This window comes from Ixodes scapularis, unplaced genomic scaffold (assembly GCF_016920785.2).
Source record: "Ixodes scapularis isolate PalLabHiFi unplaced genomic scaffold, ASM1692078v2 PGA_scaffold8__174_contigs__length_109621045, whole genome shotgun sequence".
Classification (NCBI taxonomy): domain Eukaryota; kingdom Metazoa; phylum Arthropoda; class Arachnida; order Ixodida; family Ixodidae; genus Ixodes; species Ixodes scapularis.
Window position 1 is genome coordinate 60,476,226 of NW_024609883.1, and position 15,730 is coordinate 60,491,955.

The 15,730-nt window shown below is 44.0% G+C and overlaps 2 protein-coding genes across 2 annotated transcripts in view; one reads left to right on the forward strand and one right to left on the reverse strand.

Moving 5' to 3' along the window:
- Positions 1-2,591: 2,591 nt before the first annotated feature.
- On the reverse strand, positions 2,592-11,814 carry LOC115326101 (zinc finger protein 678). The gene is made up of 2 exons (XM_029986848.4): positions 11,484-11,814; positions 2,592-4,845 (listed from the first exon to the last, which is right to left on the reverse strand). The coding sequence occupies exons 1-2, from the start codon at positions 11,524-11,526 to the stop codon at positions 3,419-3,421; spliced, it is 1,470 nt and encodes a 489-aa protein (XP_029842708.2). The 5' UTR covers positions 11,527-11,814; the 3' UTR covers positions 2,592-3,418.
- A 453-nt stretch (positions 11,815-12,267) lies between these two features.
- Positions 12,268-15,730, forward strand: part of LOC8032085 (HEAT repeat-containing protein 1) — a 97,713-nt gene continuing 94,250 nt past the window's right edge. Inside the window, exons 1-2 of the mRNA XM_029986846.4 lie at positions 12,268-12,383; positions 12,544-12,742. Coding sequence (XP_029842706.2) covers positions 12,598-12,742 — 145 coding nt within the window. The 5' untranslated portion in view covers positions 12,268-12,383; positions 12,544-12,597. The remainder of the gene's footprint in view (positions 12,384-12,543; positions 12,743-15,730) is intronic.

The following is a 15,730-nucleotide window of genomic DNA, read 5'->3' on the forward strand; positions in this document are numbered from 1 at the left end:
ACTGCTGTGCATTACAGGAAAAATTAATTTAACTGACTACTTTTTAGCTGTTCAACGAAGCATTCGAGTTCCGGCTCACGTTGCAAATCGCAAACATGTACTTCAGTCAACCGACGCAATCAATGCCGTCTACCATCCTGTCCAGTGTTGCCAATGTGATTATCATCCTATCCATTGTTGTTGTGGTTTTCCCGCTAAATTTATTGGTTTTCCGAGTTGTCTAGCGGTAGAATTTGCAGCTGGCGGGATTTTTTAGCAGTCTCCAAGCCGTGTCTGTGTTTGTTCTGGCGGTCCAAAATGATCTCCTGTTTACATTTATCGGTCTTAAATAGCTTGATTTCGGCGGCAAGTTTAGAGTTGTATTGGCGGCGTGCACAAACTACAAGGGGCACTTCTTTATACTCCGCGACTTTTCTTGGCGATGCAGTGGAAGGTACAGGCCCGCGTTCCCTCTCCCATTTTGAGTGTATGCAGGCTCTCCTCCTCTCCCCATTTCCGGGGAGAGGAGGAGAGCCCGCGCACACTTAAAATGGGAGAGGGGACGCGGGCCTGTACCTTCCACTGCATTGCCAAGAAAATTTGTCGCGAAGTATAGCTATCATCGTTGTTTATGATGTCACAGGTAGGACAGACCACGCAGATCTTGGGTGCATCGGCTTGGTTCACTTCATGCGTTGTTCAGGTAGCGCAGGGCAAAGCCTGTTACACGAGTCGTGTCTATTTGGTGAAAAGATGTTTGTAGTAGTAGGACATCTTACCAAAGCTTGAAACTGCGGCACGCATAGTCGTGCTAACAAACACTTTTGGCGCTGAGGTGTCGAAACATGCTGTTCTCTACCCCAGTACAAAAAGCTGGATGATGAATATATAATATCCAGCGCTTTACCCCACTACAACACCTACCACGCCAAACAGTTTGTATTTTATAAAATGATCTGGACAAGATAAATCTAAGGATTGTCTCATCAAATTGAAAATAGGCAAGCAAAATTCGAGAACCTCTCGTGCATGCAGTAAACACTTCAGTGAAAGCGACTGTGTATCCTGTTGGTTCCAATGTGTCTTGTAAGTGCTGACCTCTTATTAGTTCAGAGTTTATTCCTTTTCGAGTTTTGTAAACCAGTAAACAAACATTTTCTTGAAATAACTGGTAGGAAGAAGCGTTAACGCTTCTGGAGTTGTTTCAATTAAATCCCAGGTTATACACTCGGTCAACGCAAAACGTGCAAGACCCCCCTCGCAATTGGAAGTTTTAAACCTAGCAAGTCGGTGACACTTCAGTGCACCAAAAATTGAGGTATACACCTATGAATTGCTACCGTTTGTATGTTTAATTTTTGCGGACCCAAATGCATACAATGTGTGATGCACTCCATAGCGAGCGAATTGATATTTGTAAACTATTCGTGGTAAAAATTGGATGGAACAAATTAATCTATCGCCTGACTTTGCTGGGCAATGTTCGACAGTTTAAGACTTTATGAAAATTTTTGCTTTTCTTTCGAGCAGAAGTTGCAATGTGACGAACTTTGCCACGTATTCGATGCGGGAGGAACCAAGCGTTGGTTGCTGACATGCTTTTGCTCGTCAGCAACTGTAGTCACACTTAGAAGCATCCGTATCGGCAAGCTCAGTGTAACTAAAACAAGTGAGCAGCGCTCTGCAACACAACTGTGCGTGGATGCACAGCTAAGAGAGCATGCATAAACATAGCTGGCCTTGCATTTATTCAATATTCAATAAACAAGTGTAACTCTGCTCCTTGGTTTCTCCATGCATTTATGTGTTTCTTTTATGTCTTGAATATATCAAGGGCACTTTTCGTCGTTGTATGTGGTCCCCAATAATTGAAAACATGCAGATGAATGAACCATACTTGATTGAGTGAATCAAAGTTTTACGAAACCGCCGAAAGCAAGAATAAACGGTGGTGCCAGGATTTGAACTCTAGGTCTCCCACTGTCCCGGCAAGTGTGCAGACTATTCTCGCAGATGATGATGAAACTGTGTCTCTAAAGCTAATAAACAAAAATAATACATGTACACGTGACGAGACAGACAGCGAGAGGATTTCTGGTGCACAACGAGCATGTACCACATGCCAGCATGCATCGTACCGTGTTCCACACAGCGGCGTGTGTTTCCAGAACACCTCCGATCGGATACATTTTGTTCCTTGTGGATTAATAAGACAGGTAGGAAACACCAGAAAGTCAAAAGGTGGAGTGGTTAGCACACCCGCCCGGACAGTGGGAGGCCCAGAGTTCATATCCTGGCTCCGCCGTTTATTTTTACTTTTGGTGGTTTCGAAAAATTTTGATTCATTCGATCAAAGTATGGTTAATTCATCTGCATATTTTCTATTATTTTATGTGTCGAACACATAGTCAATGAACAGGCCCGGTACAGTCTGCTTGACCACAAACCACATGAGAGCTGGCTTGCCGGCGAGTGTAAATTGGATTTCCCACAATATCTGCCATTGGTACATTTGCTTCAGTTGACCAAAATCTGCAATGGATGAGAAGAAATAAAACACAGTAGAAGTTGGAACCGCCCAACTTCATTTCCGAGAAAGAAGGAAACAGAAGTCTGGTCACACATTTATTGCCTGCAGACACTGAGAAAAGTGAGGAAAGTAAAACAAATCATCACAATGAAGGTATGTTTGCAAGTGTGTTACACAATTCTAAAAGAAAATACTTTAGGCAACAATGCAAAGAACTCTAATCCAAACAGAAGCATGGCTGAGTTTGGATTCCTTGAGACATGGCTGCTCTGACCCATCTCATTAAAAAGCTTAACAGAATGTTTGCCATCAGGGCTGACCAGCTGCTTGACCACTAGTGGCTTCAAATCATCCTCCACTTCCCTATACCTTTATGTACACAAAAACGGTTGCGTTCCAACGAAAGGCTTACGTGCAATGCCAACACTACTCATGTTTTGCAGGCGTGGTTTGTTGCACGTGACCAACCATATTGGCAGTCCAAATATGTTCTGGCACACTGCTGACATTTGAAATGCCTATTCCCTGCCAGTGTCGTTGCATGCTTGCCCTTTGTTTTTGTCAACCTCATCTGTTGGTTTTTCACCCACGTGTGTTTCAGTGACCAACGAGACTGCTATTTCTAACAAAGGCTTTGGGTCATTGCTTGCACTTGTAAGGTCTCTCACCTGTATGCATTTGAATGTGGACAGTCAAGGATGAACACCGAGTGAAGGATTTGGAGCACTGCTCGCACTTGTAAGGCTTTTTGTCCATGGTTCAGCTGCGGATGCTGCATTTTTAAGGTTTCTGACCTACCGTATGTACTTTCGATTGTGGAAAACTAGGCTTTTATTATATGATCAAAAGCTTTGGGATATTGCTCACATTTGTAAGGCTGTTTGCCTGTATGCATTTGAATGTGGAAAGTCAGGTCTGCAGGCTGAGTGAAGGCTTTAGGGCATCACTCACACCTGTAAGGTTTTCACCGGTGTGAATTCGAATGTGGTCAGTGAGTTGTGCAAGCCGAATGAAGGCTTTGGGGCATTGCTTGCATTTGTAAGGTTTTGCACCTGTGTGCAGCCGCATGTGATCAGTTAAGGCTGAGAGCCAAGTGAAGGCTTTGGAGCATTGCTCGCATTTGTAAGGTTTCTCACCTGTATGCACTCGAATGTGGGCAGTCAGGTTTGAAAGACAAGTGTAGGCATTGTTGCATAGCTTGCATTTATAAGGTTTCCCAGCTGTATGCTTACGAATGTGGACAGTCAGATCTGAAAGCCGAGTGAAAGTTTTGGGGCATTGCTCGCACTTGTAAGGTCTTTCGCTTATGTGCATTTGAACGTGGCGAGTGAGGTGTGCAGGCTGAGTGAAGACTTTGAGGCACTGTTCACATTTGTAAGGTTTTTCACCTGTGTGCGTTCGAATGTGGTTGGTTAAGGTTGAGAGCCGAGTGAAGGCTTTGGAGCATTCTTCACATTTGTAAGGTTTCTCACCTGTATGTGCTCGCATGTGGACAGTAAGGCTTGAAAGACAAGTGTATGCATTAGTGCATAGCTTGCACTTATAAGGTTGCTCAGGTGTATACTTACAAATGTGGACAGTCGGATCTGAAAGCCGAGTAAGGGCTTTGAGACATTGCTCACATTTGTAAGGTTTTTCACCTTTGTGCATTTGAATGTGGCGAGTCAGGTGTGCAGACTGAGTGAAGGCTTTGAGGCATTGCTCACATTTGTGAGGTTTTTCACCTGTGTGTGTTCGAGTGTGGTTAGTTAAGGTTGACAGCCGAGGGAACGCTTTGGAACATTGCTTACATTTGTAAGGTTTCTCACCTGTATGTGCTCGAATGTGGACAGTCAGGCTTGAAAGACAAGTGTATGCATTGGGGCATAGCTTGCATTTATAAGATTTCTCAGCTGTATGCTTACAAATGTGGACAGCCAGATCTGAAACCTGAGTGAAGGCTCTGAGGCATTGCCCACACTTGTAAGGTTTTTCACCTGTGTGTTTTTGAATGTGGTCTTTTGCGGTAGAGCAATTCTTAATGGTTTTGGGACACTCCTGAGGTCTCTGTACATAAATCCCACAGAGCTGCTTTTCTAGGTGCATTCTTGGAGACGTGGGGCACTCTAACTTATTTCCTTTGTCCTTCTCAGTGTTGCTGTGCACTTTGGACCTACAGCCAGATAACATGGGAGTATGCTGGCACTTGAATTGTTCTTCATCACCATGGGCAACCAGGTGGCTCACAATTTCATGCTGGTCTCTGGTGGCATGGGTGCAGGAATAGCATCTGAACCAGATCTCATTGGTGGCTTTCAGTAGGCAGCTGGTCTCCTCTAATAGTGCAGCACCAACACCTACAAAAAGAACCACATCTGTATAGGACACCCAAGACAGTCACTTCGTTTAGAAATTAGTAGTCATATTTTGCATGATACTGCAATTTGACAGGTCCAGCGGTGTGATATTTCGTTTATTTTGGTTCTTGAAGTACTAATAATTACTTTGAACAGGTTGTTAGTTTTAACCCGCTAAGTCCAACAGCCAAAAATGCAGAAGGGGAACATGGTAGGGTAGGCCCTTTCCTTCTTTTTTTTTTTTGATGGAATGGTATAGAAGCAGTGTAGAAGTGTGAAGTGAAGAAACCCCTAGTTCTTAAAGGAGCCATGAAATTACTCTAACTTCTTCCTTAGCTTTCCTGCTGAACTCACAAATTGTGCAGCATTACCTGCTGAGCAATGTACAGGGTGGTGGGGCCTAGTCAGGTAAATCTGTTTACCTTTTGCCCCTCCACCTGAGACTCCAGGAGTCCAAATAAAGATTATTATTATTATTATTACCAAAGGTACAGGGGCGAGGGCATACCGCTAGCAGTTTAAGAGGAGGGGAAGAGGGAAAGAAGGAACTGCCCCCTTGCTTAGGCTCTCCTTTGTGTACCCCTTTGTGTACCCGCACGTCGCAATTCTCCCCCTAGAAGATTAGTAAGTCCTCAAAATTCGAACAGAAGTTGTTTTCCCTCCTCTCCCGCCCCTGGCTTCTGCAGTACTGTGCACAACAATCCTCCATTCACCCCTAAGCTGACAGTGCTGAAGAAGCGATAGGCATGTTGGGTCAGTCATACTTCTGTCTTTCGCCACGTGATCACGCTCCCCTGCACACACCCACACGTGTGGGTGTGTGCAGGTCACGTGACGAAAGGGAGATGGCCGAAGGGTGCAGCTTCCATCGCACCGTCAGCTTAGGGGTGATTGGAGTAGTGACGCAGTGCTTGTATCCAATGCGTGAGCAGGGGCCAATTGATGTGCTTTGGGTACCGCGGATGTCTCACAGTGAAAAGGCAGAGACCCTTGGAAGGAAAGGAGGTGTGGAATAGTCCGCCGTTTTTAAATGTTTGTACCAAAAAAGAGGCTTTTCACTTTCTACCCTCCTTCTTTTGACCCACTAGACGATATGCGTCTAGTTAAGCCCCAATCTAAATTTATCCCAGCCCAATATTCATTTCAAGGCCCCTTTAAAGCAGCAATGCCATTCTCATCAAAGGCCAGGTTCACGAAACCATCTTCCAACAAAGAAGTTGGGTACGACAAAACTTAGTAATATTCCGAGATGCCCCACCCCTAAAAGATAACCCACCCTCATAATTTTTTTTTTTTTTTTTAGACATTGTAAGATAGCTTATTTTTAGTAATTTTTAGTGTTGGGATCAATGATGACCTCAGCATAAATATGGCGAGGTAGCATAAGCGAACATTGCTGGGTGGGAAGTCATCTTTGCTTCATTGCCTCTCGCCGCGGTAATAAGTTTGGCAAGCAAACATTTCATTGCATTTATTACACCTTACGGGCCCATTAAGGGCATTACATAAGGGGGGGGGGGGGGCGGGGGGGGGCGTATAAAAATAGCATTTTTTCACCTTTCCTTGGTTGTACACCGATTTGCTCTAGATTTTAGGTGGGCTATCTCTTGGGATAATACAGTAAGAATGAATCTGTATTCACAAAGCGAAATTATTGTAAATTTCACGTAGGTTACGAACAAATCCTACGACAGTTCCAGAGGTGTCTTACGTACATTTACGATCAAATCCACATGTTCGACAATATTGCTCGGTTACATTGTCGCGACGACCAACGAGCATTTATTTTTCTACTTGATTTCCGCAAACGTCTTGACTAAGCAGCAAGACAAAAAAAATTAATCGAAACTGATTGCCGCGGAGACGAACGCTGGAACCACGGATACCCGGAAAAAGTTACAGCGACAACTATCTCATCAAATGCAAGGCATAACAAGGTACTCCGATGCAACGTCGCTCCAACGTCACTGGCCAAACCATCTGCCCACGATTGGCTGACTTGCTGAGTGGAACATGCACGGGCGATCTTTGTGGACCCTTCCCATATGAATAGTTTAAACCCTGACCTCTATTTTTGGGTAAGGGGGCCAGTCTCTTCCCCTTGAGGAAGCGGTGGAGAGCTCTTTCGTCGAAAAGGAACAATCTCTTTGATTCTATTGCTTTTTTTGTGTGTTATAAGATCAATAAATGCTGTACGGATTGCCTCCACAACATAGGTACGTACACTTTGTTTTTTATGTCCCTTTTATTCCGACCTGACAATATGCCAACACATGTCAATTTAAAAAGATTTTTGCGAGCCCTGCAATGCCAGTCCAACCTTTCTCTGCCAAGCGTTACATCAGCATCGAGTTGTAATTGTCTAGTGGCTCAGCAATTCATATCACCGGTTGTAAAAGACTGTTCCCGAAGCGATTACCAAGAGGCAAGCCAACAGTGCAGTTCAGTACCCAATGTGAACAGGTATTTATGTGCCTCTTGCTGACACTCTTGTAGTTCAAACGTATCTTCTTAGATGTCAGCCCTCTTTTGCATCCCCGAGGCCACAAAAAAACGTTGCGATAGTTTGTTTCCATGTGTGCCGCTTTTGCAGAGCCGTGCGGGCCATGTCCTTTTAGCAACTATGATAGTTGTGTTGGCTTTGTAGCGATAGAATTCGTAGCAGTCGGCCAAGGCAGTTGTCTTGTCCTTGGCAGGGGTGAACATTGTGGCCTACATAAATCAATATTTCATAGCTTACGTCGACATTACACCGCACGACACGATCCCCAAACAAGCATTGCCGGAAAGGCCGCCTACGTTTGTTGGGATTCAAAATCCACGTGCTCCGATCATGCTGAGCTCACCGATTGGCCAATCATTTTGCCGAAGACGTCGTCATAGTAACAGCCATCCTCGTAGTGATCGGGAGCTTGCGGGACACCGGAAGTTCTTGTTTTCCCATACGAGAATGCCGCTTTTCTCCTCTCACTTAAGAAAGCGTATGTGAATGTTTCTTCTTTTGCTTGTTATTCTGACGAATACAGTTTTCGCAGGGTTGAGTTGCATTCCCCATCGCTGACACCAATTATCCATTAAGAGGCAAGTAGTTTTGGGTTCTCCTGGTCTTTCTGGCTGTGTAACCTAGAGTACAAGAAGCAGTCGTCCGCGAATACCCTAACCGTAACATCGGGACTCGCTTCTTTAGCAATATTATAGACGTAACACCGAATAAACATGAGTCCCAAAATTCACCCTCGGGGACTCGTCACAGACAGGTGACGCATCAACATAAATTACTATAAACTATGTCCCGTTCCTAAGGTATGCCTTCATCCATTCACTGACGTCAGTATATGTAACTATTTAGCTTTCTTGTTACGCCTTCGTAACACCCGATTGAAGGCTTTCGAGAGGTTAAACAAAATGTGTTTATTTGTCTTTTTTCATTTGATAAACCAGAAAAATCGTAAAATGTTTCGAGTAACTGTGTTATTATTGTAAACGCGCCTTGTCAAAATCAACATTGATTTTTATAAAAAGTGTTTGAGCTCTTGTTGTCAAAAAAAAGGCTTTCATCGTCAAGGCTTTAAGTGGTCGTAAAGGGTTTATCTTTAAGTAAATTTTGTATTGAGCTACGTATACAAAGCGTTTCTTTTTATTGAATAAAATGTTTTTCTAAAAAAAAGGAACGAAAGCCACACAAATGCGATCTGTACGAGCGAGTTGTACGGCCAGGTGGGCGTTACGTATTTTAGTCCAGTCATATATTTGACATGTATGGCACTTCGGTGTAAGTTCATTGAATGCTTGGCATTTAAGGATCGAAGCCATCACCGTTTTTGCTGGAACAAACACTATTCGTTGGACACGAAACAGGTGCAAATTCATAATTTACCTCTACTGCACGTTTCATCACTCTTCATTCCCAGTGTGAAAGAAAAAATTTCACTGCCCTGGATGCTGACATAACCGGACAGTTATAGGTCAACTCAATATTGTCCATTTCACCTTACGATTGGACTGTGGAAGACGCTGCGAGCCATCCAACCACTCCCGTCCTGCGCGAGTGTCACGTTACGTTTGTCACGTTACGCAGTTACGTGCTACGTTCCGAGCGTTGGATTTGACGGCCTGTAGAGTTCGCTGGGACACGTCGTACGGTGAAACAAAAACACGGCAACCCATTTGCTGCCTTTGATATTCTGACAAAAATCAGACAAAGCGTCTCGTGGAGGAAATTCAGCATTTTCAGAGATTGCCACTTCAGAAGGTTCTGGTATCCAAATGTGCAAGCGCTCGCTCATGAACTTCCGATTCTGAAGTTACGAGAGATTTGAGGAAATTTTCAACTGGAAAGAGGCAGCCGACAAAGCCCACGACTGCATGGAGAGGAATGGCATCAGCCAAAAGGAACAAACACTATTTTCCCATTAAAAAAAGAACTTGGTGCAATTTAACCTTTCACAAAAAGTATCTTTTGGCAATGCTTAAATTTCACGAGTACGTGTTCCGGGGGGTGGGAATGTCGTTTAAAGAATCCCTTTTTTTCCTTCAGAGTATCTAGCATTATGTACGATGGAACCCGAAATAAAAATTAAAGTTATGTCCCTCCAAAACTTTACCCCAAGGTTGCGAGTTACGTCGGACGTAACACAATATGAAAATTAAAGTTACGTCTGGCGTAACCCAATATGAAAATTAAAGGTACGTCTGACGGAACTCAAAATAAAATTAAAAGTTATGTCCGACAAAACCCAAAATAAAAGTTAAAGTAACGTCCCTGTAACCATGCAACCTACGCATATGTTTCGCTTTACGGCCGATACACGACGCAAATACAGAAATATTGTGAATCACTACTGCGTTACGTCCGATGCAGCACTCGTGAACTGGTTAAAATCTCAACTCTATCTGTACCTTCCGCTTTGTTGGGAGGGCTGGAGTGTGTTCCTCGCACGTCGAGGCTGCTGAAGCTGGGCGAGTTCGATGCTCGGCACATACATTTTTTTTTTGTTTGCTTGCCCCTCCATTAAGACAATTTATTGCATTTTTTCTACATGAAAACACTTCTTGCTATCTTTGCCGTTTTTGCTACACCTGCTTGTAGCAACTGCTGGCTCAGGCCGAGAGCGTAGTTGATATGGCTAAAGGCCGAGGGCCTATTTTCCTTCCCACACCCGGGCAACCCCCTCGAAACAGCTCTTTATTAATACAATCTGGAAGAAAACACTTACGAAGCTAGTGCGCGTGGCGGCTTGAGTGACACGTGAAGATTCTGACAGTTTTCAACAAGTCTGCCGGAAACTCTGCTGCTGTAGCAGCACGTTTGTATCACATTACCATTCTATCTCTCTTAATAATTGATTTAAACATCCGCGATTCTCGGAAAGGTTCGCAAAAAATTGTCTTAAAGGAAAAAAAATTGTCTTGAAGAAAGGGAAAATGTGAGAAAGAAAAAAAAAGAAATAATGTAACGGGCGTCGTCTGTACCTGAAGGTACAGATGGAACTGCAATTTTAACCAATTAATGAATGCTGCATCGGATGTAACATAGTAATAATTCATGCTGTGTTTGTTGTTTGTGTTTACGTTGTGTATCGGCCGTGAAGCGTAAAAGTTGCGTAGGTTACACAGGACCTAACTTTAACTAATATTTCCGTCGACCTTTCATTTTCATTTCAAGTTCCCTTGGATGTAACTCGAAAGCTTGGGGTAAAGTTACGACAAAGATAACTTTAGTTTTTATTTTGAGTTTCATGGGACGTAACTTTAATCTTCACATTAGGTTATGTCAGATACAACTCGAAACCTTGGGGTAAAGTTACGTGGGACCTGCAGGGACGGGCAACTCCAATCTTTATTCTAAGGGCGGACAGAACTCTAATCTTTATTCTAGGTTCCTCGAACGTAATGCTAGACACTGCGTTTTTCTTTTTTATGCACAGGAAGGAAAACGTTAGAAACCGTCTGGTTTCCACAGCTACTTACAGAAGGCCCAATATAAAGCAAACATCAGAAAGCTTTTTTGAGCTAGACGAAAAATTAAAAAAAAATTATTATCATATTTTTTAGTATTCACTCGGCAGTGTGCGAGGCTAGGGTTAATTCTTTTTTCAAACTTGCCGTTGACCCTGTCAAGTTTTTTGGCCCATATTTCTACAGAAAGGGAGTTATGCTTTGTCATTTTAAAAGGTTAAACCCACCTGTGAAATACACCTTTGACGAAAAGTTTAGATTGCTACGTGCAGGCGCTGACTTTTATGGCCCATTTTAGATCAAGCCTCGGTATTTTAGACACCCTATATTATACAAGATGAGAACGACGTGTTCTGATCACCGCTAAAAACCGCTGCCAGAGTTTCGAAAGATCGGGGAAGGTTGAGGCGCGTCAACCGGCAAGCCGAGGTGACCTTGCGTGCGGCTTGATGATCGCAGATGCTAAAGCAGTCTGGTGGTGACGAGCAACCGAAGTATACGGTTGCGGCCCACAAGGCATTCGTGGGCTTGAAACGTACCGCCAAGGTCATCCGGTTATCGTCGTCGTGATAAATGTACCACCTAAAGACACCTTTGTGACAAGTTTCAATGCAATCTGGTCATCGGTTTAGTTACATGATTGATTGATTGAATGTGTTTACACGGCTGAATACACTTACCATCCCACGGGGACGCTGTCGGAGGCGGTTCCATACCTTCCATACGAAGGGCTATGGTTAGCTCAAGGATTCAAGTCAGCTTCATAAAATGGTTCACAAGACTGTGAAGGAGGCACAACGCGAAGCAAAAGCACGACCGAATGAAGCAAAAGGCAAAAGCACAAGACGTGCCAGTGTGCCAGTGTCGAGGCGGTCGTGGTTGAGGCAGTTGAGGGCTTGTCGCGTTTTTGCTTGCATTTGTTGATGTTGACACTGAACGGTTATCACGTGGTAGTGATCGTGTGATCATGGATCGTGGTGATTACTGCTGGATTACTGTTGTGGTGTTGTCAGTGTTGTTAGTGTTGTGCATAACTCTATGGTCTTGTGGTCAGTGTGGTTGTGGTCATCACAAGTTGGAAAAAAAAAAACGAAAAAGATTTCGTTACAAAAAAATTTAGACTTGGGTAAAATAATTTGAGAAAAAACTCTTCTGATAAAAATTTGCGTCGTTCTGCACTTTTAACATTCGATGTTAAAAGTGCAAACGGTGCAAACGAACAATCGAAGCGCAAGCTAAATTTCTTACTTTTTATTGTGATTTTATGTTTATGTTTTCGTTTTATTTGAGCCTTAGAAGTAGAAATGTTTCTACACTTCAAAGTTCTGAAACTTTTACTTTTGAGTCACTATGTCATAGGGTTATTATAATAACTTTATGACCTTTGTCACCCTAGTGACGTCATTTAGCGCACAAGCACGACGTAAACGAGCGAACTCAAACTGCTCAAACCATGTTCAAACATGGCCGCACGCACACGTGTTTTTTGATGCAAGTTCCGAAATGCGGTGTTTACCCGGCAGAACTGGCAAGTAAAAACTGGGGCCTCGGACTGTTATCGATCTTCGTCGTGTTTAACCGTAAGTAACGCTCGTTTCTTTTCAGAGCACACAGCTACCGTGCTTAAACTTCTCTGGAGTTACGCTTTGCAAGTTTACCGGCGTCTGCAGTGCCGGCTAGCCTGTGATGATCGCACACTTCATGTCGCGACGGCTAACGCCGGACAACGTTATTTTTCAGAAGACTCCCAGAGGCGTGAATTTACGGATTTAAGCATCGCGTAGAGAAGTGGCCATGGAGGAAACCAGCTTGGCACGCCAGCTGCGCAAGTTAGCGGCGCCGCAGACATCGATCTTGAAGGACTCCAAGATCCGAGCGTCTTTTCTCTTTGACCCCCGTGAGGCAGCGGCTGTCGACAACGACACAGCCTTCGCTATCGGTAAGACAAACAACGAAGGTATAAATGATATTTTATAGAGGTACTGGTGACACTGGGTTCTAGTGATTCGCGTGAATATGATTGATTGATTGATTAGAAGTGTATTTTTTGTGGGTGGTTCTCTGCCCATAAATCACTTCCATAAATTCAGAGTAACGCAAATGAAAAGAAACAAAAACAAAAACAAAAAAAACAGATAGAAATCACAAATACAGACGTTGCATGTCGAATTTGAAAACTTGTAGTTTCTGTACTACTACTGCATTCCCCGTGACAGCACATTGAATGTGCTCCTATTTTGAGACAAAGGGAAAAAAAACAACGGCAATGGTGTTTCACATTGCAGAGCAGTCGACTGTTTCAGCGACACACCGTAGATTTTTTAGGGAAGGAACCTTCTGTTCTCTGCTTGTAAGCTTTCATTCGCATGTACGACTACTACGAGCCATCACCTGATGTTATAAGATTTAAAATGTCACGGTCTGGCAGTTTTCAATAGAACGAGAGCACGCACAGCGTCCTTGTCCTGCCACACAATAGGCCTTTCCGGAAAAAGAAATGCTCCCCTCTGGGATCTATGGATATCCGATGTTTGCACACGAGGACGCTCTACGCTTGCAGCTCAGTTCGGTGCTGTTAGTGACGAGTTGCTCTTGCAAGTTACTCGAAGCAGAGAAAACGAACCGACCAGAACTCGATTGTAGCACGACCACGACTCCGACGCCCAATCGGGTGCCATGGTAGTTGTCGATGAAATGTTTCGATGAAATGTGCGTTGATGAAACACTACAAACCAAGCATTGGCAACTCGCAATGCTCCAAGTACATAGGAGAAATGCCGACTTAGCTTCGTATCTCAGTCTTCAGGCTGAGTGCTATTGTCTCGTGGACACGCAAAAATATTGATCTACTCGGGCTTAACACGCTGCTGCACCGGTCAAATATCAGAATGCCTTCCCCCCCCCCCCCCCCCCCCCCAATTCCCTGTGGTGCCGCCTCGGTGGCTCCGAGGCGAGAGCGTCGGCCTACGGATCCCCATGTGGCGGGTTCGAATCCCGGCCAAGCTGCCCGCAATCTGACGGAGGCTTATTGCGGAGAAGACGCCGTGTAACCGAGCTTTCGGTTGCACGTCAAAAGATTCCCAGGTGGTCCAAATTAATCCTCAGTCCTCCGCTGGGGCGTGCCAGATGCCCGTTGTTGGTTTGGCACGTAAAACCCCCAAATTTGACTTTTTTTTTTTTTTTTTTACCCCAATTCCCTGTGCTGTGCAGGGTCATGTGAGGTCTAAGCAACGCATTGTGAGAATTTCTGGAAGGTTTTGTTTGCTAGGCTCAACAGGCACGAAAAAAATATATCTTCATGTGGCTGTTTTTGCTTTCCCGACGATTCTCATGGCAGCAGTTTAAGGAAATACTTCTATTTGAAGGTGTTTTCTGACAGCTAGAGGCCCGAGCTCCCAGCATTATCTTAGCAGTTGCTCCTGCTGGGCGAGAGTTTGTGCAGCCGTTGTACCTCCTTGAGCAAAGAGCTAGCACTTGTAGCCTGGTGGTGGTATTGCTGTTCCGGTTGATCTTGTGTGAGAAAGAGAGACAGATATTTGGACGATCTGGTACTCTGTCCAAAAGAAAACAGAACAGTGAAAAAAGTGTGAACACATTATGTACGCAGAGCTTTTCTTCGAGAGGAAATAAATCGAGGATACAAAACTATATTATAGGGTGCTGCTTGAGGCATGGGAACGGGGGCTCGCAGCCGTGGGAAGCTTGGAGGCCGTGTGTTTGAGACCCATTTTAGATGGATGCGTCTACCGTTATCAAGGTCTTGATATTCAGAGTCGATTTGGTTGTGTCTGCAAAGAGTCTATCCGTGAAGAGGTTGGTGAGGTCAGCATCAGGTTAATATAGGAAGCAAGGGGAAAAAAAAAGATTTATACATTTTTTTTGTTATCTTTTTCTTCAACTTGAATTTTCTGCATCGCAGGCACAGGTGTTAGATTGTCATAAAAAAATAATTGGATGTATGTTGAGTGAAATCATGGCTTCACTACTGGGGAGCAAGCTTTGCAGCATTGGAAAGTTTTCTTTGTGTACATAATTAAAAAAAGATCCACATGTAACAAAGTATGTGGAGTTACGCTTTCAGCGAGTTATGCTTGTTAAAGGGTTATGTTATTAGCTATCACGCCGAACACACCAATATCTTGTTGAAAAAGACACAAAAAGGAATTTTAAGACAAATTAAACGATTACCTGGTGGATGTCGCTAAGGCCTCGTTTGTAATGCTCGTCTAGGAACCTTGACAGGTAGTGACGGTGCCTGTCTCGCCTCGAACTCTACATGCCTTAGACCTGACGTCACCTCCCCTCTCACTGGCACTCTCTTTTGTGTTTCCCAGGCGTTGCTATTCTCCCTCTACAAGAATATAGAAGATTAACCCGTTACTCAAAATTCATACAAAAACAGCTTTGGGGTTAGTTGCGGTGGCGCTATCACTGGCGTGCTTCAGACGCTTCGGTGGCTGGAGTGACTAGGACATTCTGTTGACGTCAGCCTCGCTGAAGCTTTGCTCAGGATTGCGCCGGATGTCAGGCGCTCTCCACTGGCTGCTCTCTGACCGCTTGCCAGAGTGGGCCGTTTATAACGAAAAATACTGCCATCAGGCTCAAAATACAAACGTGTGATTGTAATTTACAATTATTGTGGATCATATTCAGCCTATTTCTGAACACCACAGGTATATTTAAAATTTTGTTGAAGTATCCCTTTAAGTAAGCATATTTTCCCCGCAGTTATATTTCTCGTTTGATCCATCGGCAAGGGTATTGAAACTTGCCCCCGCTTGCACATATACAGTGCAACCACGTTACATCAGATCTGACTGTACAGTAGACATTTGGTTATGACTAGGATTCTGCGTATTTGGTGTTTATTTCTTTTCTCGAAACTGCGGGTATTCTTTTTCAGGGTTTAATGTTTTCCTGCAGATTT

Coding starts and splice junctions, on each gene's coding strand:
- LOC115326101 (XM_029986848.4), bottom strand. CDS start 11,526: ATGGAAGGTATGGAACCGCCTCCGACAGCGTCCCCGTGGGATG. Junction 4,846..11,483: donor GACAGCGTCCCCGTGGGATG/GTAAGTGTATTC, acceptor TTCTTTTTGTAG/GTGTTGGTGCTGCACTATTA.